Source organism: Trichosurus vulpecula, chromosome 1 (genome assembly GCF_011100635.1).
Source record: "Trichosurus vulpecula isolate mTriVul1 chromosome 1, mTriVul1.pri, whole genome shotgun sequence".
NCBI lineage: Eukaryota > Metazoa > Chordata > Mammalia > Diprotodontia > Phalangeridae > Trichosurus > Trichosurus vulpecula.
This window is the reverse complement of record NC_050573.1, coordinates 12,709,552-12,731,278: the sequence shown is the minus strand read 5'-3', so window position 1 is coordinate 12,731,278 and position 21,727 is coordinate 12,709,552. Positions and strand designations below refer to the sequence as shown.

At 57.2% G+C, this 21,727-nt stretch overlaps 1 protein-coding gene across 1 annotated transcript; it reads left to right on the top strand.

Annotated features, from left to right (window-relative positions):
* Positions 1-1,469: 1,469 nt before the first annotated feature.
* On the top strand, positions 1,470-17,349 carry ANHX (anomalous homeobox). Its single transcript, XM_036752801.1, has 11 exons — positions 1,470-1,515; positions 2,270-2,529; positions 4,188-4,321; positions 4,438-4,561; positions 5,214-5,400; positions 6,140-6,272; positions 7,342-7,667; positions 9,424-9,571; positions 11,440-11,524; positions 12,199-12,282; positions 17,257-17,349. Exons 1-11 carry the CDS (start codon positions 1,470-1,472, stop codon positions 17,347-17,349), a joined length of 1,620 nt encoding a protein of 539 aa, XP_036608696.1.
* Positions 17,350-21,727: the final 4,378 nt, after the last annotated feature.

Genomic DNA, 21,727 nt, shown 5'->3' with positions numbered 1-21,727 from the left:
TAGAACAGCAATGTCCCAGATGGGAGGTGCTTTAGAACATGAGACAGTGGTGGGGTTAGGACAGGGAATGTCGCAGACAGGAGGTGCTTTAGAACCTGGGGGGTGGGGGGCTGGGAGGGACGTTCCCGGTTCAGAACCAAAGCCTCAGAGAAGCCCGTAGGCCGGAGCACAGGTGACTTGTCCACGGTCACACGCGCAGGACCCCGCCCGAAAGCCGCCGCCCCCTTTCCGGTGGGTGCCCCCCCCCCAGCGGCCCCGCCCGCGGAGGCGCCGACCTGGCGCTGACCCCCGTGGGGGAGGGGGGCCGCGCTCAGCCGGGTTGTCACCAAGCAATAGCAACATAGTGTCGCCCCCCCCACACCGGCCCCGCCCTCTGCCCCCGGCGCCGTCCCCGGGCCCCCTGCGACGCCGCCGCCAGCCCCGCCGACCCCACCCACGGGTCCAGGGTCCCAGCGGAGCCTCTGCCGCCCCCGGCCTCGTGGGCTGGGGGCTGTCCGGGCTCGGGGCTGTCCGGGCTCGGCGCCGTCCGGCCGCAGCGCCGAGCCAGCCGTGAGTTCAAGGTCGGGCCCCGCCCCTGGACCCCTCCCTTCGGACCTTTGGGGGTGGGGGGCCGCGCACGGTAGGCCAGCGGCCTCAGTTTCCCCCGGGCTAAAGGGAAGCGGGAGGGGCCCCGAGGTCTCGGGCTAACGATGTGCGTCCTAAGAGCCCACAGACGGGCTTCTGCCGTGTCCTTCCCACCGGGACACGCCAGGTTCTGGGTGCTAATCTCCGTCGCAGCCCTGACATCCCCTGTTCTACGGCCCCTCCCCCTTTGACCTTCGGTGTCCTAAGATCCCACTCTGATCTTGCAATCTGTGTTCTAGAGCCCCTCCCCCAGCTCTGCCATCCCCTGTTCTAAGGCCCTTCCCCCAGCTCTGACATTCCCTGTTCTAAAGCCCTTCCCCCAGCTCTGACATTCCCTGTTCTAAAGCCCCTCTCCCAGCTCTGACATCCCCTGTCCTAAGGCCCCTCCCCCCTTTGACCTTCTGTGTCCTAAGATCCCACTCTGATCTTGCAATCTGTGTTCTAGAGCCCCTCCCCCAGCTCTGCCATCCCCTGTTCTAAGGCCCTTCCCCCAGCTCTGACATTCCCTGTTCTAAAGCCCCTCCCCCAGCTCTGCCATCCCCTGTTCTAAGGCCTCTCCCAGCCCTGACATTCCCTGTTCTAGAGCCCCTCCCCCAGCTCTGACATCCCCTGTCCTAAGGCCCCTCCCAGCTCCGATATTTCACAGGCCTGACTTGGCTTATTTTCTTACTGTGTGACCTGAGGGTGGGGGGAGGGGTCACATCCCTACTGACCGAGGTAAAAGGTTGTGGTGGGACTGGTTCGTGGCTGTGGCTCTTTCTAGCTCCAAACCCTCTGCTGTGGACTCTGACAAATCCCTCCTCCTTCCTGCCTTGACTCCCCTTTCCTCTCTGGCAGGCTCTTCCATGGAGACCACTGAGGGCTCCCAGGCAGGGCTCCCTCCAGGGCTGGGTGAGTCGGCTCTGAGGAGGAAGGAGGGAGCAGGGAGGAATGCCCACTGTCTGGCAGAAGATGGGGGCAGGGCACGGGGGTGGGGCTGGTGCCCAGAGGAAGGAGGCCCCTTCCCCCAGCCTGCCCGAGGGCCAGGCTGACCACTTGGCACCACTCTGAACACAGCCATTGGCTGGGACTTGGTTTCCTCATCTGTAAGATGAGAGGCTTCACCATAGATCTTGTCTGAGGACTCTTCCAGCCCTGCCATCCCCTGTTCTCAGGCCCCTCCCAGCCCTGCCATCCCCTGTTCTAAGGCCCCTCCTAGCCCTGCCATCCCCTGTTCTAAGGCCTCTTCTAGCCCTGACATTCCCTGTTTAAGGCCCTTCCCAGCTCTGACATCCCCTGTTCTGAGGCCCCTCCCAGCCCTGCCATACCCTGTTCTAAGGCCCCTCCTAGCCCTGCCATCCCCTGTTCTAAGGCCTCTCCCAGCCCTGACATTCCCTGTTTAAGGCCCTTCCCAGCTCTGACATCCCCTGTTCTAAGGCGCCTTCAGCTCTGACATCCCCTGTTCTCAGGCCCCTCCCAGCCCTGCCATCCCCTGTTCTCAGGCCCCTCCAGCTCTGACATCCCCTGTTCTAAGGCCCCTCCCAGCCCTGCCATACCCTGTTCTAAGGCCCTTCCCAGCTCTCCCATCCCCCGTTCTAAGGCCCTTCCCAGCTCTGACATCCCCTGTTCCAAGTTCACCCTCAGCCCTTCTATTCTGGGATTCTAGGTGCCAAGATGAAGCATTTCCTAGCCTTGCTGGAGGAGCACAGGGCTTCTCCGGCCCCCCCACCAGAGCTGGTGCATATGGCTGGAAGGCTGTGCCGAGAATCACAGAGCAACCCTCCTCTGATGCTGGAACCCCTGGCCGAAGCGGTGCTGGGAAGCCCCCACTGGCGGTATTTCCTCTCCAGCATGGATGTGGTCCGAGTGTGCGTCCTGGTCCTTGCCTGTCGGGGCCAGCACCAGTCGGCCTGTCGGCTTCTAGAGGTAGGAGCCTGGCGTGGGAGGCAGGATGAGGGGCAGGGCAGACGGTGGGGCCTTCAGAGCCAGGAGGCTTCTCATCTACAGACCAGCGGCTCAGCAGCTTCAGCCACACGGGGCAGAGCCGCATGGGGGGCATCTCACTCTGCCAGCCAAACAGCCGTCACAAAGCCCATGCACTCCATCCAGAGGCAAGGCCCTGTGTCTGGTCCTGGTCACTTACATAATTACAACATACGCCTTTTCCCGTGGTGATTCAATGACCAACTCGACACTGACCTCTCTCCAATCTGTCTCACCTGCCCTGACCCTCTGTTGACCTCCAGTCTCTGGCCTCCAGTGGCCTTTCGGACATCTCAGACTGGACTCCAGTTAGACATCTTAAACTCAGCGTGTCCAAACGGAGGCCATCTGGGCGACCCGGGGTCCTCCTGGACCCTCACTGTCTCTCACCCCCCCACATCCAAGATGGCGCCAAGGCCTGTCGATTTCACCTTAGACCCATCTCTCCATTCGGCCCCCTTCCCTCATCCGCCCCTGCCTGCACCTCATCCCTCTCCCCTGGACAGCTGCGGTAGATCTTGGTGGGGGGGGGGGTCTCTCTGCCCCCAGTCTCTCCCCACTGCACACCACTCCCCATTCAGCTGCCAAAGGTCAGGTCTGATAGTGTCACTACTACTATAAACTCCATTGGCTCCCTGCTGCCTGTGGACCAAACACAGAAGCCCCCTCTCGCCTTTCCAGGCTTCTTACACGTCCCTGCCCAACACGGCCTCCGATCCAGCCACATTGACCTCCTGGCCATTCACAGGACGAGCCCCTCCATCTCTAGGCCCCAGGCACTGTCCCTGCCCGTCCCCTGGGGCCTGGATGCTGGCCCTCCTCTGCTCTGACCACTGAGCTCCCTGGTCCTTCTCATCTCAGCTAAAATCCCACCTTCTTAGGGAAGCCTGCTCCGAGCCGGCTTAGTGTGGGGTCTCCCCTTATCAAATGTCTCTTCCTGTCTTGTACCTAGCTTGCTTTGTGTATATCCGTGTCCGTTTATAATCTGTGAGATTCTCAGTTCCTGGAGGGTGGGGCCTGGTTTTTGCCTCTGCTCGCATCCACAGCACCTGGCACATTTGTCCCGCCTCTTAGTGACCCCATGGACCGGAGCGGCCCTGGACTTTTCTGGGCAAAGACACTAGGCCAGTTTACTGTTTCCTTCTACAGTGAATTAAGGCAGAGGTTAAGTGATGTCACGCAAGTAGGAAGTGTCTGAGGCCGAATTTGAACTCAAGTCTTCCTGACTCCAGCCCTGGTGCTCTATCCACTGAGCCACCTAGCTGCCTCCTGGCACACAGTAGGTGTCTAATAAGTGTTTATTGAGTGCCTTGGAAAGTTGCCCGGGTTATCGCAGCTGGGTGAGGTCTTCTTGGCACCGAGGCTAGCTCCCCCAAGTCAGTGGACCTCTCCAGCCTCAAATGTAAGGCCTATGTATCCCAGGTTCCTAGGTTCTGGGCCATCTAGTCCAACCCCCTCACTTTACAGAGGAGGAAACGGAGATCCAAGGAGGTGAGGTGACTTGCCCGGGGTCACATATCAGAGGTAGGATTTGAATTCGGTGCCTCTGACCCTAAGGTTCTGCTGGACCGCAGATGAAAACCTCCCTGCTCTCTCCGTAGCAATGCAGCGAGGCTGAGGCTGGTGAGAAGGAGCAGCTGGTCCAGCTTTGGAACGAGATTCACTACCGCAAGGTCATGGAGAAATACCGCGTGGAGGCCCTGACCCCCCTGCAGAAATTTCGCTGCCGGAAAAGGTACCGGGAACACTGACTGCCCTCTGTTCTGGGGTGGGGGCTTGGGAGCGGAGCCAGCAGACCCGGGCGGACCTCAGCACTCATGCTTTGCTCCTCCCCCTTCTGTCCACCCCAAGGAACCCTCCTCCTCCTTCTCTCTGCCCTGAGGGCGTCAAGAGCCGCAACTTCTGCAAAGATGTGCGCCAGAAGCTCCTGGCCTTCGCTGCTGGAGAGACCACGAACCCTAACAGGGAGCAGCGGGTAGGTCAGGCCCTGCTCTCCTAACAGGGGTGGTGGGGCAGGTGGGGCCCTGCTCCCCACCATGCACTGAGTAATTCGAGGGCTTGAGGGAACACAGGTCAGGGATCTGTTGCTGAGTCCCTACAGCCTGAGGCTTGTCCACGTCAGCCTTGAATGCCCCCTTGGCCACTCAGCTCAAGGAAAGTGTCCACAGCAGTGTATTGGCTCCCTAAGCCTTAGCCCAGCTGGGCCCATTTGAAAACTCGCAAGAGGGGATGTGTCCAGGCTAAGGGTGTAGGCCAGAGCTCCCTCCTGGCAGATCCCCCCAGGTCCTCAGGACCATCCTAAGCCCCTGTGCAGGCCTGGGGCAGGCTGGCCATGGGGTAACCAAGAATCCGGAGGATTAGCCTAAGTGGTTTGCAAGGTTCCTTCTCGCTTTCCATCTCGTAACCTATGAATCCAGGAAAGCTGTCGGGGCAGCCAAGGGTTAGCCCATTGATGGGGACCTGACCACAGAGTCAGGGTTTGGACATTCATGGTCCTTTCCTGCCAGCAGACCCCGACGGGAGGGCGCTGGGTTCCCTCGTGCTCCCCCCTTGTGGTGGCTTTCATCGCTTCGCGCTGCCTTCATTTCTGGGGTTCTCTGATTTCTCTGCCTCCTTGGGGGCTGCAGGGGAGGCTGGCCTTGGAGACGGGCCTGCAGCTCCACCAGATCTACAACTGGTTCGCCAATTACCGCCGGCGTCAGCGATCGTCCCTCCAGAAGCGAGCAAAGTTCCAGGCCTTTCCCCAAGCTGAGGAATCCGCACCAGAAGCCCAGCCTTGGCTGGACCCCGCGCCTTGCGGCCTCCAGCCCCAAGGTAGGGGTCCTCCTATTTCCAGACTTGGAGGGAGATGAAGAAAAACCTGTCAGCTGGGAAATGCAGCTGCCTCCTCCTTCCTGTCTCTTTCCTGATCCTGTCCTGGAGGGTTGGGGATGGAGAGGTGCAGTGTAGGCCACTCCCCTCGGCCGCTGGCCAGACAGGGGTGTTCATGGGCTTTCCTCTTCCCTGAGAAGGTCCTCGCCTCATGAAGGGACCTCAGAAACCATCCGATCTAACTTCCCCATGTAACAAATAAGGAAACCGAGGCCTGGAGCCATTGGAGTCGGGAAGACCTGAGTTCAAATCCTGCCTCAGGCATTTAAAAGCTAGCTGTGTGACCCTTTACCCTCTCTCAGACTCAGTTTTGTCTTCTGTAAAATAAGGATAAAAACGGCGCCTACGTCCCAGGTTGTTGTGAGGTCCTGATGAGGTGTAAGTGTCTGTAAGGTGGTTTCCCAACCTTGAAAGCGCCTCAGGACAGCCCTATGAGCTCAGTCCTGCTGGGATTATTCCCATTTCACAGGAGGGGACACTGAGGCTGTGCAAGGTTGGGGTGGTTTGCCCAGGGTTCCACAGCTGTTGGGTGCCAAAGGAGGAATTCCAGCACCCTCTCCCTCAGCAGCCAGGCCCAGAGCTCTTTCCACTCAGGGATGAGTGAGGTAGACAGGACAGTTTGCCGAAGAGCCCCAACCCCTCTAACCCCATCAGCCTTGGGCGTTGCCTTCTCTGCTTTCAGCTGGATTCCAAGGAGATGTTCACCTGGAGCCACCCGGGGCGCCCCTGGGTCCTTGTGAGCTGGCGTGGGAGCAGCCCGTCCTGGGCCTGAAGGGCCCTCCGGAGGAGGGGATGACCAACTTGCTGGATGCCAGGTAAGGTTGGCAGGATCCCAGGGCAGCCCTTTAGTAAGCCTCTCCCTACTCTCCATGCGGGCAAGGCCTAGCTGGGCACTGGAGCAGGCGTTTGGGGGACACGGCCCGCATGGGCTTGGCTCTCAAGGAGCTCCCCATCAAATGGGAAATTAGACGGTCCCACGCAGGGTAGTGATTGTGTGGAGGGAGAGATAATCCTCCTTTACAGAGGCTTCATGAAGGAGGAGGTCCCTTACCTGGCCCTGAAGGATGAGACTTTGAAAGACAGGGATGAGAATGAAGGAGCTCCTACCTGGACATCAGGGCTGGTGTGACCCAAAGCAGGAGCCCTGGAGGAGGACAGAGGCTTCGAGGAGTCCAGTCTGACTGGAACGCAGTGGCTGTGAAAGGGGGAGGTGGGAGCCAAAGCAAGATCGGGGGGGCCTGGAATGTCACTTAGGAGCAATATTCCATGCCATTCACAGTTTGGTTTGTCCAGACATCCCCACTGGGTAGGCACCCCTTCCTCTGTATTTTAGGAGAAGCTGCTGGGTCTCGTGTGATACTGACTTTAGCTCTTTGGTATCCAAATCCCTTCTTTCTGGTGGCTTGTGGCATTTTTAATTTGATGTAGAAGCTCTGGATTTTGACTCTCATGTTCTTGGGGGTTTTTGTGGTGAGGTTCTTTCAGGGGACAACTGGTGGATCCTTTGTTCTCAGATTCTAATAGATTTCTTTTTCTTAATCCTGGTTTTCAGAGGATCCAGCTATTCTTAAGTTATCTCTCCTTGATCTGCATTCCGCTTCAGTTTTTTTAAAAAGTCTCAGGTTCCGTTTTCTGTTTTTTGTCTTTTGATTGAGTTCTAATGTTCCTTGCTGCCTCATGTACTCATCAATTTCTGTTTAACCAGTTGTTTTCCAAGATCCACTTTCCTTCCCTGCCTGTCACAGCCTAAGCTCTTTATCTGACACCGGCACCACCCGCTCTAAAGTTCCGTGGTTCTGTCATCGCTCAGGAGCGCTGGGCCTCAGTCAGAGCTCTTGGGCTGCCTCCTCCATCACCCACCCCTGCTTTTATCTCTGCCCCCAGGTTTGTGAGAAGCAGTGAGATGCCAGTTGAGAAGTCAGGCCAGGAACCCCGGGCCCTCATGCTGACAGCAGGACCCAGCTTCGCTGGAGAAGGCCCCAGCACTGCCATCTACCCTCCTGCCTCCAACAGCAGACTGGGGCCCATTCTTCCCACGCTGGCACCCTGGCCCGAGAGCTTCCTCTTGGGCCCCTGTGAGTCAATGCCGGGCCAGGTCCAGGAAACAGTCTATGGCCAAGAGCTTGAGCTCCTGCAGCCCATCCCGGGAGTGCCCCGGGAGCCGGCCACCATGGGGCCCCTCTCTGCCTTCTGGGATCCCAGGCCCTCAGGTCAGAGTTCAGCCTCCCCACTTCCTGTTTCCACTGCTCCCAATTCAGGCCTTCTCTGTGCATTTATTGGGCACCACAAGGCACTGGCTTTTATTTCACAGTGGGTAGGGGTGGGGGGAGACTCAACTATGAGTCATAGGATCTCGGGGCCGGAAGGGACCTCAGAGACCATCTCATCTAGTCCCCTCGTCTCGCCAGCCCAGGCAAAGGAAATGTCTTGCTCGGTGTCCAAGGGCCATCTTGTCCATTTCTGGTTTCTTGATCTGGTCTCTGGAACCTCCAAGGAGGAAGGTCCGTGGAGATTCTCTGGGCCAGGGGAGACTCTTTACTTTGTTGGAACCCTGGGCCTTTTCTTAGCATCGTGGTTTTAAATGCACAAGGTCGGGCACAGAGGACCACAAAGGGAAGCATTGTTTCTAGACATTCAGGGCCCGGTGAAGCGCCCCTCCTCCAGGCAAACACCCTCATTTTTTTCAGATGGGAAACTGAGTCTTAGAAAGTGAAGGGGGTTCAGCTCAGGACACCGATCCAGGGCTAGAGGTGGAACGCTCTGATATCCTGCCCAACACTGGCTCCAAGCGAGCCTTTAATATCGTTGTCCTCCGGTCATTTCAGTCATGTCTGATTCTCTGTGACCCTGTCTGGGGCTTTCTGGGCAGAGACACTGGAGCGTTTTGTCATCTCCTTCTGCAGCTCATTTTGCAGATGAGAAAACTCAGGCAAACAGGGTGAAGTGACTCGCCCAGGGTCACACAGCTAGCTGGTGTCTGAGGCTGGATTTGAAGTCAGGATTCTGAGGCTTCCTGACTCCAGGCTGGGTCCTCTGTGAGCCGTGGCGCCACGCAGCGGCCAGTCTTTAATAACCTCTGCCGGACCTTTCCTGCCCTTCCTTCTCAGGAACAGTTTCATTGAAAACCAGGGCCCCCTCCTGGAGTGTGGCCCCAGAAACCCATCCCCCTGGGGTAAACCAGAAAGGAAAGGGCCTTTTGTGGAGAGGAGGGGCCTTCCGATTGCACCCGGCTGAGGCACTCCCTCTACCAGGGCAGTTTACCAGCTATGGACACCTAGAGTTCTAGACAGTTGTCTGGGGTGTCGAGACCCCAGTGTGACCTTCCCAGGGTCACATCAGTAGAAAGTGGCAAAGATGGGACTCGAACCCAGGACTTTCTGGTTCCAAGGCTGGCCCTCCATCCACTGAGCCAACATGATTAGCACAGTGCTTGGAACAGTGCCTGGCAAATAGGCACTTAATGAATGTCAATTGATTGATTTTGGAAAGGTTCTTAGAACACAGAATGTCAGGACTGGGAGGGGCCTTAGAACAGAGAATGTCAGGGCTAGAGGAGAGGCCTTAGAATGGGGGATGTCAGGGCTGGGAAGGGCCTTGAAATAGGGAATGTCAGAGCTGGGAGGGGCCTTAGAAGAGGGAATGTCAGGGCTGGACCCTAGAATATTGGTGTAGTTGAAGGAAGGACAGAGTTCAAAAAGACCTGAGTTTGAATCCCAGCTTGGTCACTCACAACCTGTCACCTCCCTGAGACTCAGTTTCCATAAAAGTAGTCACTGGACTGGAGTAGTCACCGAGAGAGGCTAGTTTCCTCCTGAGCTGGGAGTCTTGGCTGGGTGGGGGTGGCAGGAACCCCAGAGTCTCTGAGTTGGAAGGAACTCTTTCAAGAGGACCATTCTGACCGCAGACCCTCATTGTCCTCATGATTCTGCACAGGTGAGATTCTTTATTCAGCTTTCTCTACCCCAGGCTACCAGGCTCCATTGGACAGGAGCCCTCTCCGAGCAGGCATGGGGCCCTATCCTGAAGTGGACAGCAGACAGCCAGGCTGGGAGATGGGCGACTTCATGCTCAGGGAACAGCAGCTGGGACCCCTAGAATGTGTCCTTCCACAAAGGTAGAGTAACAGAAGTGGGGTTCCTCAGGCTTTAGGGCCTTGCACCCCATGAAAAGGTCCGAGCTGGCCCTTTGTTCATTGTGAAGGAGACGTGTTTGAGGCCTCAGTCGCTCCCTCCGGCGCCCGCAGCCCCTGACAGATAAGGGCAGAGCCAACAAGGAAGAACGGTGCCCAGGGAGAGAGGAAGGAGGCCTCCCGTCCAGGTGGCATCCTCCCTGGGCAGAGCCAAGCACAGACAACAGCAGGACCCCCCATCCCCCACTTCTTAATTACATGAATGATGCCTGTAGTGTGGACGCATGCTCAGAGACCTCAGAGGTCACCAGACTCCCCCCTCCCAGAAATGGAAACTGAGACCCAGAGAGGTTGTGACCCTGGGCAAGGTCACAGAGGCAGACCCGAGATTTGCACCCGAAACTTCCGCCTCCATTTCTAGAGAAGCCTGGTCCTTCCTAGGCCTGGAACCTGGTACAGGGCACTTCTCTGGGCCTCAGCTTTCTGGTCTGCAAATAGAGTAAGGCGAATCAAATGATCTCTAAGACCCCAGCTCTGACTTCCCCTGTTCTAAGACCCCTCCCAGCTCCGACCTTTCCTGTTCTAAGGCTCCTCCTAGTCCTGACATCCCCTGTTCTAAAGTTCCCTCCCAGCCCTGACATCCCCTGTTCTAAGACCCCAGCTCTGACATCCCCTGTTCTAAGACCCCAGCTCTGACATCCCCTATTCTAAGACCCCTCCCAGCTCCGACCTTCCCTGTTCTAAGGCTCCTCCCAGTCCTGACATCCCCTGTTCTAAAGTTCCCTCCCAGCCCTGACATCCCTTGTTCTAGGGCCCCTCCCTGTGTGACACTCTCTTGGAGGTATTTAAGCCCAGCAGGTTCTTTGGTTCCTGTCTGCTCCCCTGTATTTGGGGACTCCCTGGGCATGGGGAGGGTGGGATCTTGGGGAGGGCCAAACTCCAGTTTGCTGTCCATGCTCTGCCCCTGAGTCTGACCTTGGGATGGTGACCAGGGTCACACAGCTGTCAGTGTCTGAGGCGGCCCCCCAGCCAAAGTCTTCTTGGAGGGGCAGATTGAATGCCATCATAGGCCATCTCTGGGCTTCAGTTTCTTTCTCCGTATGTCACCCTCTCCTGTTCTGGGAAACCAGGACAAGATCCCAGCATGTGCCAGCCCTGTGAGAGCTTTTGTTCTAGTGAGTGGGGTTGGGTGGGGCCAGCTCCTGTGCCCCGTGTATCATGGTATTGGTGGGGTGGACCGCAGAGCCTCTTCTCACAGCTCCCACCACAGCGGCCTTGGCCTGCGGGAGTCACTGTACGTGTTTGTGTCTTGTCCATTTGGTTTCCCTGAGCATTTCTTCACAATAAACCCTGACTTGGACAGGCGTGTCCACCCCCATTGTACGGAGGAGGAAACTGAGTCTGGCAGAGTCTGTTCACACAGCATCTCCAAGGGCCAGTTCCAGTGAGACGGTGCTTTGCAAGCCTTGGGGCCAGACGTAAAGATCTGGAGTTATCCCCAACCTGTGAGATGGATGGAGGTGCTGACCCAGGTGGCTATGGAGAAAGCCGTTGGCGGACTGTGATTCTCCAGGTGTGGTCTGATCAGTCCTTCACTCGGACAGATTGCAGCCCCTGCCTGCTGAGGTCTAGGTGACCTTGGCCAGTTAGCGGTGGCAGAAAGACCCAGTCCCTTCCCACCAGATGGAGCCATCCAGTCCTGGGGTGTTTCTGGTGCTCCTTTCTAGGTCTTTCCAGCTTCCCCCTGCCCAGCCTTTGAGGGAGTTCCAGGACACCCGGGTACCACTGAGGCATGGAAGGCAAGCCCCAGAGAGGTGGCTGGCAGAATGTGAGTGGCTACTGTTATTTTCCAGCTCGTCTGAGATGGTGCTGGAGAATCCCTCGAGTCCCCAGCAGATAGAGGTCCTGGGGGAGCCCCAGGCTGTGGAGTACACCCAGGTAAGGCTCCCCAAGAGGCCATGTGTCACTGTGACTGTGGCAGTTGGGGTTCAGAGCTTTCCTGGACCCCATCCCCCAGCGAGGGACAACTGGGCCTTCTACCCAGGAGCTCCATGTTCCCCACTTATTATTATTAAACCCAAGGATAGACCCTCCCAGGCAGAAGGGAGCCCAGGGCCCTTCCAGCCCAGCTCCTCCCCAGAATTCCCTTGGGTCCTCAGGACCCATCCCCTCCTCACACAGAGGTGCTGACTCTTAGAGACAGAAGGGACCCAATGGCAATCCAGGCCCATGCTTCTTGCCTGGATCCCCACTATGTTTGTATGCCTCTGAGGAGTGGGAACTCACTACCTCCTGGCAGGTCTGGGGCAGCTCAGGAAGCTTAAAGCTGCCTCTGGCTTTCTGCTCTTCGAGGGGAGGGATGGGTTCACCTGTCCCCAACACCTCGCACAGTGCCCTGGCACACAGTAGGTGCTTAGCAAAGGGAATGCACTGGAAGTGACCAGTGTATCTGCCCTTCAGGCCCTTGAAGACCATTCTCTGTCCACCCTGAGCCTTCTCCTCTCTAGACCAAATCCTTGCTCCCTTCTTTGCCCCTGTGTGTGAGTCCTTCTCTGGAAGGAGAGTAAGCGCCCTGTGGGCAGGGTCCAGGCAGCCTTCTTCCTGCCCTGCAGAACCACCTGGCCCCTGCAGGAAACTCTGGAGCAGCCCTGGGTGGCCTGGACACCGTGGAGGATGAGGAAGTGGTGACCACTCCTGTACGGATGAGTATCGTGGCATTGGGGGTGGGGGGCTGGCAGTTGGGGCCTGGTGGGTTCAGGGGACAGAAGCTTGGCCCTGGTGCAAGGCTGGGCTGGCGGGGGCCTCTGCTCTCCTTTCCCTGTGCATTTATCCCTGGAGAGCAAGACGTCCGAGCTGGCTTCCTCCAGGTGGGGACCTGCTCCTTCCTGAGCAGAGGAGACACCAGCCCCGGTTCCTCTAAAAAGGGGAGAGGAGAGTCTGGCCGCTCTGCTCCCCCTACCCAGTCTCATTTTGTCTCCTCCCTCTAAGCCCCAGGAGTTTAGGAAGCTGGCATCACTCCCTGGGCCGTGGCCACGAGCCCATTTGGACAGCTCTCTGGCTTTACCAGTCAGACAATGAGCAATTATTAGGCACCTATTGTGTGTTTAGTACTGTGCTGGGCGTTGGGGAAACAGAAGCATCCACAAAAGCCTATCAAAAATAAAACCATCCTGTCCTCCAAGAGCTTACATTCTACTGGGACATAGGACAGTCAATTCAATCAGCATTTATTAAGTGTCTACTGTATGCCCAGCACTGTGCAGAGCTCTGGAGAGACAAAGACAAAAATGAAGCTGTCCTTTCCTTCAGGGTGTTTACATTCTAGGCCTCCAGGTTTACAAATCACTTTCTCCTGGGAAGCCAGTAGTTCAAGGGTTAGTACTATTCCCATTTTCCAGACAAAGTGGAGACCTGGAGAAGGGATCTGGTCCCTCAGCTAGGCAGTGTCAGAGCCGAGATTTGAACCGGGTTCCCCTGATTGAGTCCAGAGCCCTTTCTCCCTGGCCGCTGAAAGAGACCTGAGAAATCCAGTCTGTCTCCTGCTCTCTCCTCCTTGTACTGACCAGGAGCCGCGGGGTGGCCAATCAGGGAACCTGGTCCCCAGGCTTATCCTTCCTGCCTCCCCCCCCCCCCCCCCCGCCCTACCTGCTGGCCACACTCCTGGGATCCTGCCAGGAGGCTGCCCCAGAGTCCTGGGGAGGAGGTGGCTGATGATCATCCAGCCTTCAGCCAGGGCTAAAACTTAGGGGATCTCAGATTAGGCTCAGAGGCAGAATCCAATCCTCCCGTTTTACAGATGAGGTAAACTGAGGCCAGAGAGAGACACCAGCTTGCTTGGACTTTCCCTCAGTGCAGGACAGAGGCTGGGCTCTTGACTCCCCACCCGGGAAAGCCTGCACTTTCTTCCTTGGCTGTCAGAGCCCTGAGGGGCAGCCTGGCTCTGGAGGCAGCTTTCACTGGCCAGCATCTGAGCTGCCCCCATTGGGAAACTGGAGATTTCCCAGGAGGCTTCTAGGCTGTGAATGGGGCCCTGGGGGTGCTCCTTTGCTGCAAATGGGGGTGGGGGACTCACGGACTGTGTGAATGGGGCCCCTGGCTCTGGACCGTATGACCTGATGAGCCTGTCCAGACTGCTAAGGCCTGGCCCTGAGAGGCTAGTCCCATGGACCCTAGACGAGGCGACGGCCCCAGGGCAGACTCTCCAGGGCCCAGCTCCTGAGGTCCCCTTCTTGTGCTTCCTGGTTGGCACCGGGCGTGTGAACCCTGGAGGAGGGACCATGTTAGAAGGCAGAGGTTAGGGGATCTGCCAGGAGTCACACAGATTGAGTATCTCAGGCAGAGTTTGAATCTGGGTCCTCCCAACTTCATGGCCAGTCCCTGCCCCGACTGCTTTGTGGTTGGTGCAGAAAACTGACTCCTTGGTTTTCCATCCCTGGGGCAGTGTCAGATTCCTGGGGAGGATGAGTGGCTGCTGTGGACAGGGCAATTAAGGCTTGTTTCTGTGGTGTCAGATCCACGACAGCTGCAGGGAAGGCCAACGGCAAAGCTACTGGTGCAATTAACCCAGTTTTGCAGATAGGGAAACTGAGGCTCAGAGATCCAAAGTGACCTGCACACATGGCCTGGGACTGAAAACCAGGCGTCTCCTGGCCCCAAACCTAACACCCTGTGACACCAGGCTTCTGTGCCCATGGAGGGGAGTGGGGAACTGAGGATCAAATGATGTGATTGGTTAGGGATAGGCTGTAGGAGCCCGGAGGGGCCCTAGAACAGGGGATGTCAGAGCTGAGAGGTGCCTTAGAACAGGGGATGTCAGGGCTGGAAGGGGCCCTAGAACAGGGGATGCCAGGACTGGGAGGAGCCTCAGAACTGAACAGGTTTAATCCTGGTTCTGCCCCCAACTTTCCAGGAGACCTTGGGCATGTCCCTTCCTTTGGGCCTCAGCTGCCAAATTTCCAGTGAGGGGTTGGACCTGCTGGTCTTTAATGTCTGTTCCCAGTCTCATCCTTCAGAGGAGGCAGTGTGGTTCAGTGGCAGGGGCCCTGGCTTGGATCAGGAGGGGCCTGAAAGGAGAGGCTTGGCAGAGATAGTCTCTGGCATCCCTCCCTGCTCCCACATCTGACGGGGGCAGGCAGGGCTCTGGGCTGGAGTCAGGAAGGTCTGAGTTCAAAACTCACCTCTGACAATAGCTGTGAGACCCTGGAAGCCCCTTCTCCATCTCCATCCAGCTTCCCTATCTCCAGAACCGGGGGCCTCCCAGCCCCCTTCTAGCTTCAGCGCTAGCAGGGTGTGGCTTGCAGGTGGCACATCCTTCTGTGGAGTCCCTGGAGGATGAGCTTAGGCCCCTCCAGGCTTATCTCAGCCACCCTTCTGGCTCCAGGCAGGACCCGCCCCAAGCTGCTGGCCCCAAGAGGCTGGCACGCTCTCCTTTTGAACGCCCTCCAGAGATGGCAGTTTCTCCTCCTCCTCCTTCTCTGTGGCTCAGCGAGGGGAAAGATCTCTTCTCCGTTTGGTGGCCCAGACTGGTCCCCTGGGCACCTGCTTTATAAAAGGGGGCAGAGGAAAGCAAACGGTCTGGGAGAGAGGGGGGAATTTGCTGGGAGGGCTGTGGGGGCTGCCTCCATAGCAACCTCTCCAAAACCAGCCCAGCATTGGAGCCTGCACAAGCACATCTGGTCCTCCCCACAGGGCGTAAGGGGTTACAGATGGACTAACTGAGGCCTGGAGAGAGAGAAGGAATGCGGCCCAAAGTCACATGGCTGGTGAGGGGTAGGTCAGGGACTGGAATCCTGTGACACTATGTTTAGTGTTGTCTCTCTACCCTCAGCACCTAACAGTACCAGGCATACAGCAGGGCCTTAATAAGTGTTTATTGGATTGCATCTAAGCTGGGGCTCCCAGTTCCTTTACAGGAAGATCTGGGTTCACATTTCTCCTTTGACTCTTACCGGATGTATGACCCTGGCTCACTGGTCTAGGCAGCTCCCCAAGACTAAGCTATAGGGTGCTTTGCAGAGTGTAAACACTGAAGAAATGCCATGTACTGTGGTTCATTCCTAAGTTGTAGAGAGGATGCCAGTCTGAATTGGTGGAGGGAGTGTCCTCCTATGGGATTTGCCAGTATCTCTGAAATCCCGGGCTGGTCCTTCTCTCCTGCCCTCCTGCTCTCAGGCCTGCCCTCTGCCCGGCTGTTCCCTGTCCACCCTGACTGTGTAACAGAGAGGCAGAGGAGGCCGCCTTCTGAGAAACTGGATCTGTGGAAGGAGGAACCAAGTGAGGCTTGTCCAAAAGTGGGATGGACTTGGGTGTTGTGGGTAGTGTCTTTAGAGGTTTAGAGGTTTGGGCTTCTAATCAGAGATTCTGCAGAAGAACCAGAAGCTTCCAAAGTCGGAAAGGTCCTTCAAGGTCATTTAGTCTCCCCTCTCCCCACCCCCATCCCACTTTACAGGTGAGGAAAAATGAGTCTCAGAGACGTCAGGTGATTTACCCAAGGTGACACAGGCAGTCGGGGAAAAGGGCAGAGTTTGAACCCAGGTCTTCTGATGGCTACATCACACGCTCTAGGACTCTAGCTTGGACTCAAGGCCCTCTGAGGTCCTTTCTGGGGCTGAGATTTGGGGCTTCAGGGCAGCCCTGCCTGAGCCAGGAGCTGGTCATCTCCCTTTGAGTCCTGTGTCCTTGTGGGAGGCCTGGGTCATCTCTTGGTGACCCTCTGGTGTCTTGGGCAATGAGCTCGGCCTGAGCTCACCATGGGGAAAAGGGGCATCCGGGGTGGGGCCAGACTCCCACGAATGAGATGGGCCACCCAGTCTTTGGCAGAAAAGGGACGTCATTAGTCTTGTAATCGCCAACATTACCAGGCATGTCTGGTACATAGTAGGTGCTTAAGACTTAAACTGAATTGATGTGAAAGGAATGAATTGATAGCAGTGTCCCTAGCTTGGACCTAAGAGAGAGAAGGGCCCAAAGATGACCTCATTTGCTAGTGCTGTGAGAATAGAGACTGGTATGGCCTTAGCATGGGACAGGGCCTAGCACACTGAGAGGGCTTTCTGATAAATGCAGCCAACACTCTCTACGTGGCCTTGGGACAGTCATGGTCCCTCTCAGAACCTCAGTTTCATCACCTGTAAAATGAGGCCATTCTGAGAATTGATTGAAAGCATGGACGGATAGAAAGGGCTTTGCCAAGTGCCAGCGAATGGTCAGGGATGAAGCCCTAGTCCACAACACTGACAGTGAGCCTTGATAGGATTCTGTTATAGGGTTGCTTTCCTTGGCAGGTATTGGGGTACCAGCTGTGGTGATGAGTGATGGTTTGGAGGTGAATATGCAGGGTCTACTTTCTAGTGTCTGGGGCTGTAGGGTTGGGGCTGGGCGGGGTCTAAAGGACAAGCCCTCTGGCTGTGGGTCCCCAAGACTCTTCCATCATCCCAGGCCTCTCTCGGAGCCAGGAGGGACTTTGGAGGCCTCATTTAACAGGGGCATTAATGAAAGCCAAGAACGCCAAAATGACGTCCCACAGCCATTAAGCGTCAGCTGGGTCAGAGGCTGTCCTAGCCAGAGGGCACCTCAGGGCCTTGACTGCCTCCTTTGACAGAGTTTCAGAGATGGGGTGGCACAGCTTGTATTGCCCGCCATAAGATGTGACTCTTTGTCTGCTCTTCCAGGTTCCAGGGGACTCCCGGAGCGAGCAGACCTCCAGCGACACTTTCTGGGCAGCTCTGCTGTTGTTTGAATTCTCAGGGGGCAGCCGGGTGTGAGGCACGCCTGGCGGATGTCAGTGGGGGTCTCAGGCAGATGGCCACATGGATTTACAGGTCAAGCCCCCAGCTTTAAGCCCACTCCTTGGGACCCTGCGGGGTCAGTTTTCTGTTCTCATTGTGAGTATGGGAGGGGGAGCTGGCCTTTTCGCTCCCCCTGCCCCAGCTTGGTTCTTCTGGCCTTTTTCCAGGGACAACAGTTTGGCTTTACCAGTTTGTTAGCTTGTTGGCAATGAAGCTGAGTCCAGGCAGACCCTCAAAGGTGGGCCTGTTCCTTCATTTTGGAGCTGTGCAGAGGTGACCCTGGGTGAAGCCAGCATTAGGTCCCACAGGTGTCCCCCAGATCCCAGCAGCTCAGGCCTCTCACCTCTCACAGGGCTTTGCAATAGATTAGTCGGGTCCACACCTGTCCTGGCTAATTTTTCCCTGCTTGCCCAAGGTTAGCTGGAGGGCTGTTCTCGCCCCCAAGACTCAGGGTCCTCTCTGTTTCAGTTGGCCCTCCAAACTCCCCAGGGGCCAAGAGAGGAATGGAAGCCCACACCTCTCAAACACCAGCATCAGCCTTCCCAAGGTCAGCCCATCACCACCCTTCTCAGGGAAAGCCACCAGGCACGCCATGGGTCCCATTTGGGACATCGAGTCCAGGCTTGGGCAGACTCCCTCAGGGGGTCCTATTTTGGCACAGTCCTGGTTTAGGAAGCAGGGAAGGAGGGAAATATGTTGACTTCCATTTCTGATGAAGTAAGTTTGCCAAATAAAGGTTACTGAAAACAGGTGCGTGGAGCTGGTGATTGACAGTGGGGAGCACGGCTGGGCTCTTGAGAGGAGGAGAGACCATTCAGAACATTGTAGAAGGGGCTTCCCAACCTGGCCAGAGTTGATGTAGATGCCTCATGAGATGACACACTTGTCTGTTCCGCTTCCTTTCTCCTCTCCCTCTTTGGCAGAGGAGGGGTCACTGGACTACATCAGGAGATCTGGGTTCTGAGATCAAGTCCACTCAGTGACCCTTCCAGCTCAGAACCTGTGACCCTGGAATGATGGGCAAGTCAGAGCCTCTGAGCTTTGGTTTCTCCATTTGTGAAATGCATTTACATCCTGTCACTGGCTAACTCCCTGGGCTGTCCTAGCGCAGACTGGCTGGGAGTAATCCTCTTCCTCCCGCCTCCAGCCCCTTCCTCTTAATGCCCTGAAAAGGTCATGCCCATTTCACAAAGGAGGAACCAGGCTGTGGAGAATGCTGTGGTTTGTGTGAAAACACATGGCCTGAAAACACAGGACCTGACCTCAGGTCTTTGGACTCTGCCTGATGTGAAAACGTCTCTTGTCAGAGCTGGAAGGAACCTTAGACCTGACCTTACAAAGGGGGAAGTGGAGGACCCAGGGTCTTTCTGAAGTGGCCCTCTGGGCTCCCAGGGAGCATGGCCTATCTCCAAGGAATGTTCTGTTCCCCCCACCCCAGCCCTGCCTCCCGCCGCCCAGGAGGGTTAGGGGCACAAGCCAGGACTTAGAGGTCAGGATTTGAATCTGGGCCCTGGCCCTCACTGGTTGTAGGAGTCCCGAAGTCAGGCACTTCCTCTCACTCCCATCAAGGTATGTTAACAGTACAAAGGGCTGGGCTTCAAGACTGCCTTCTCTGCACCGGGGAACCCTTAACCTGGGGTCCGTGAAGCTGGTTTTTAGACAGATGCATTCTAAGGCAATTCATTCCTTTGCAATCCTGGCTTTTTTGTGCTTTTAAAATATGGTTCTGAGAAGGGTCCCTAGGTTTCACCAGGCTGCCCACGGCGCCCCAACACAAAATGGTGAAGAGCCCCCGGTGTGGTCCAAGCCGCTGATTTCCCTGAGCTCCGGGTGGTTGTGACTTCCCTCCATGCAGGTGGGATTTGGGGGTGGGGGCCTGACTTCGGCCCTTATGCACTGCAGAATCACAGGATTAGGGAACTGGAAGAGGCCTCGTGGCCATCTGGTCCAACCCACCCACAGGAGGGTCCGGGCTCAGGAGCTAGCAGGGACCTTGGGCATGATCTAAGGTTCAGACCCCTGGTTGGAAGGAGGATGACATGGAGGCCAAGAAAAGGCTTGTCCGGGGCCCCACAGGTAGTGAGCGTCACACCTGGGACTGGAATCCAAGGGTTCTGATTCCAGGTCCCTCGCTCTTTCCCCTGGCTGTCCCACAGCTAGGAAGTGAAGGAGCCAAGATCTGGACCCGGGTTTTCTGTCTCCCAGCCCGGCGTTCGTTCCGCCGAGCCTCAGTTACGATGAGGCCTGCCTTACTGGGAGGCACGGGCTGCTGCGGGAGGCGGGGGAGGGGTGGGTGTAGCTGGTGCTGAGATCCGAGACAAATGCAGCACGAAGGATGCGAGCCCAGCCGGCCGGCTCCGGCTCCAAGCGCGGGGCCCCCGGTGCCCTTTCTAACAAAGAGAACAGCCAGACCCCCGCCGAGGAGCGGGCAGGATGGGGAGAGCGCCGATGCTCCAACTCGAGCCTGGCTCCCGCCTCGCCATTGGCTGGTGCGCCCGGCGGGGCCGTGGCAACAGGGACGATGCGGCCGGCTGGGCGCTGATTGGCCGGTGGGCCTTAGCAACAGAGCGAGGCAAGACCCGTCTCCATGGCGACGGCGGCAGAGGCATCTGCCCGAGCCCCACCTTGCCGGGAGACCCAGGTCCACGTGTCCTGCTTGGCTCGGGCTCTTGGGGAAGTCTTCGGGGACTGTCCGGTGTTCCGGGACCCTAGACCTAGAACTGGGAGGGGCCTCGGAGGCCAGCCAGTCCAACCCCCTCATTTACATATAGGGAAACTGAGGCGGGGTGGGGGAGGGGAGAGGGACTTGGCCAAAGCTATAGGATCCCAGATCTAGGCTGGGAGGGGCCTCGGGGGCCATCCACTCCATGCCCTTTGTAAAACTGAGGAGGGGGTGGGAGTGGGGGTGGGGGTGGGATGGGAGAGGGACTTGGCCACAGCTATAGGAGCCCAGATTTCAGAGACCATCTAATGACTAGATTCTAGTCCAACCCCCTCATTTACATGAAGGGAAACTGAGGCCCAGCTCCACATGGCAGCACTTAGGATGGTCTCAGACCTTGCTTTGGGAGAGGCAAAAGAAAGAGGAAAACCCTGCCCCCTCCGCAGGAAGTTTCACCTACTAAGGAGGGCTGGCCCTTGCCCTGGAAGCCTCAGAGGGGAATGCTGGAGACTAAGGGGATTGTCTCTTATGTCCCTCTCCAATAGTCCTGAGTGATGACTGAAGGCTGGGAGTAAGGACCACAGGTGGCTTCTGATGGCATCTCTGCCATCCCTGCACTTGACAGGTCACCCTGGACAAGTCTCTGCTCTCCTCCAGACCAAGAAAGGCCCGATCTTGAAGGAGATGGCCTTGGAGCTGAGGGATTGATAGAAGTAAATGTGGGGAGGTGGAGCACGCCAGGCAGGGGGCCCAGCCATTGCAAGAGCTGGGAGGGGGGAGATGAAATGTCTTGTGCAGCAAGAGAGCCAGTTTGGCTGGAACACAAAACCCTTGAAGGACAATAGGGTGAAATCCCGCTGGGCCAGAGCCAGACTGTGCAGGGCCCTCAGTGCCAAACACAGGGCTTGGCATTCCATCCCAAAGGCAAGAGGGAGCCGCCAGAAGCTCTTGGGTGGGAGAGTGAGAGTCAGGAAGCTGCCTTTGCTCACCCAGCTCCTACGTGACACAACCTGGGTTTGAACCCCGGCCTCCTGATTCCTGGGCCCAAGCCCCTGTCCTGCGCTGACTCAGAGGCCTCCTTTGGGGCCTTGGCTCCTCCTTGATAAAATGGACAATTATCGGATTCTCCTTCTGCCAGAAGCCGGAACGCTCCCCTGGTTATCGGCGTCCTTCCATGTGATTCGGGCTCTCAGACGCCCCCCCAATCCTGCCCACACAGACCCTCCGTCTGTTCCAGCCAGATGGACACGCTCTGTCCTAGGAGCACGCAGAGCAGACAGCTGCCTCCTGCCTTGGCCTTCCCTCTTCCCAATCTTATTGCTTCAGGCTTTCCCAGCTTCCCCAGAGCGCCCACTCTCTGGCTATCTTTTTATGTGCCAAATCTTACCCTCCCAGATTGGATTGTAAACTTCTGGAGGGCAGGAACCTGGACCCTTCTGGAAAGAGCTGGAAAGAGTCAGAAGACCTGGGTTCTGGCCCAAGCAGGGTGACCTTGAGCAACCAAAAACTCTCTGATAATCAGTTTCTTCCTTTGTAAATTTGGGGGTCCTGGGGATGGGGTGAAATAGATGCATTCCAAAGTGCTGGCATTCCCTGTCCTAAGGCCTCTCCCAGCCCTGCCATCCCCTGTTCTCAGGGCCCTCCCAGCCCTGACACTCCCTGTTCTCAGGCCCCTCCCCTCTCTGCCATCCC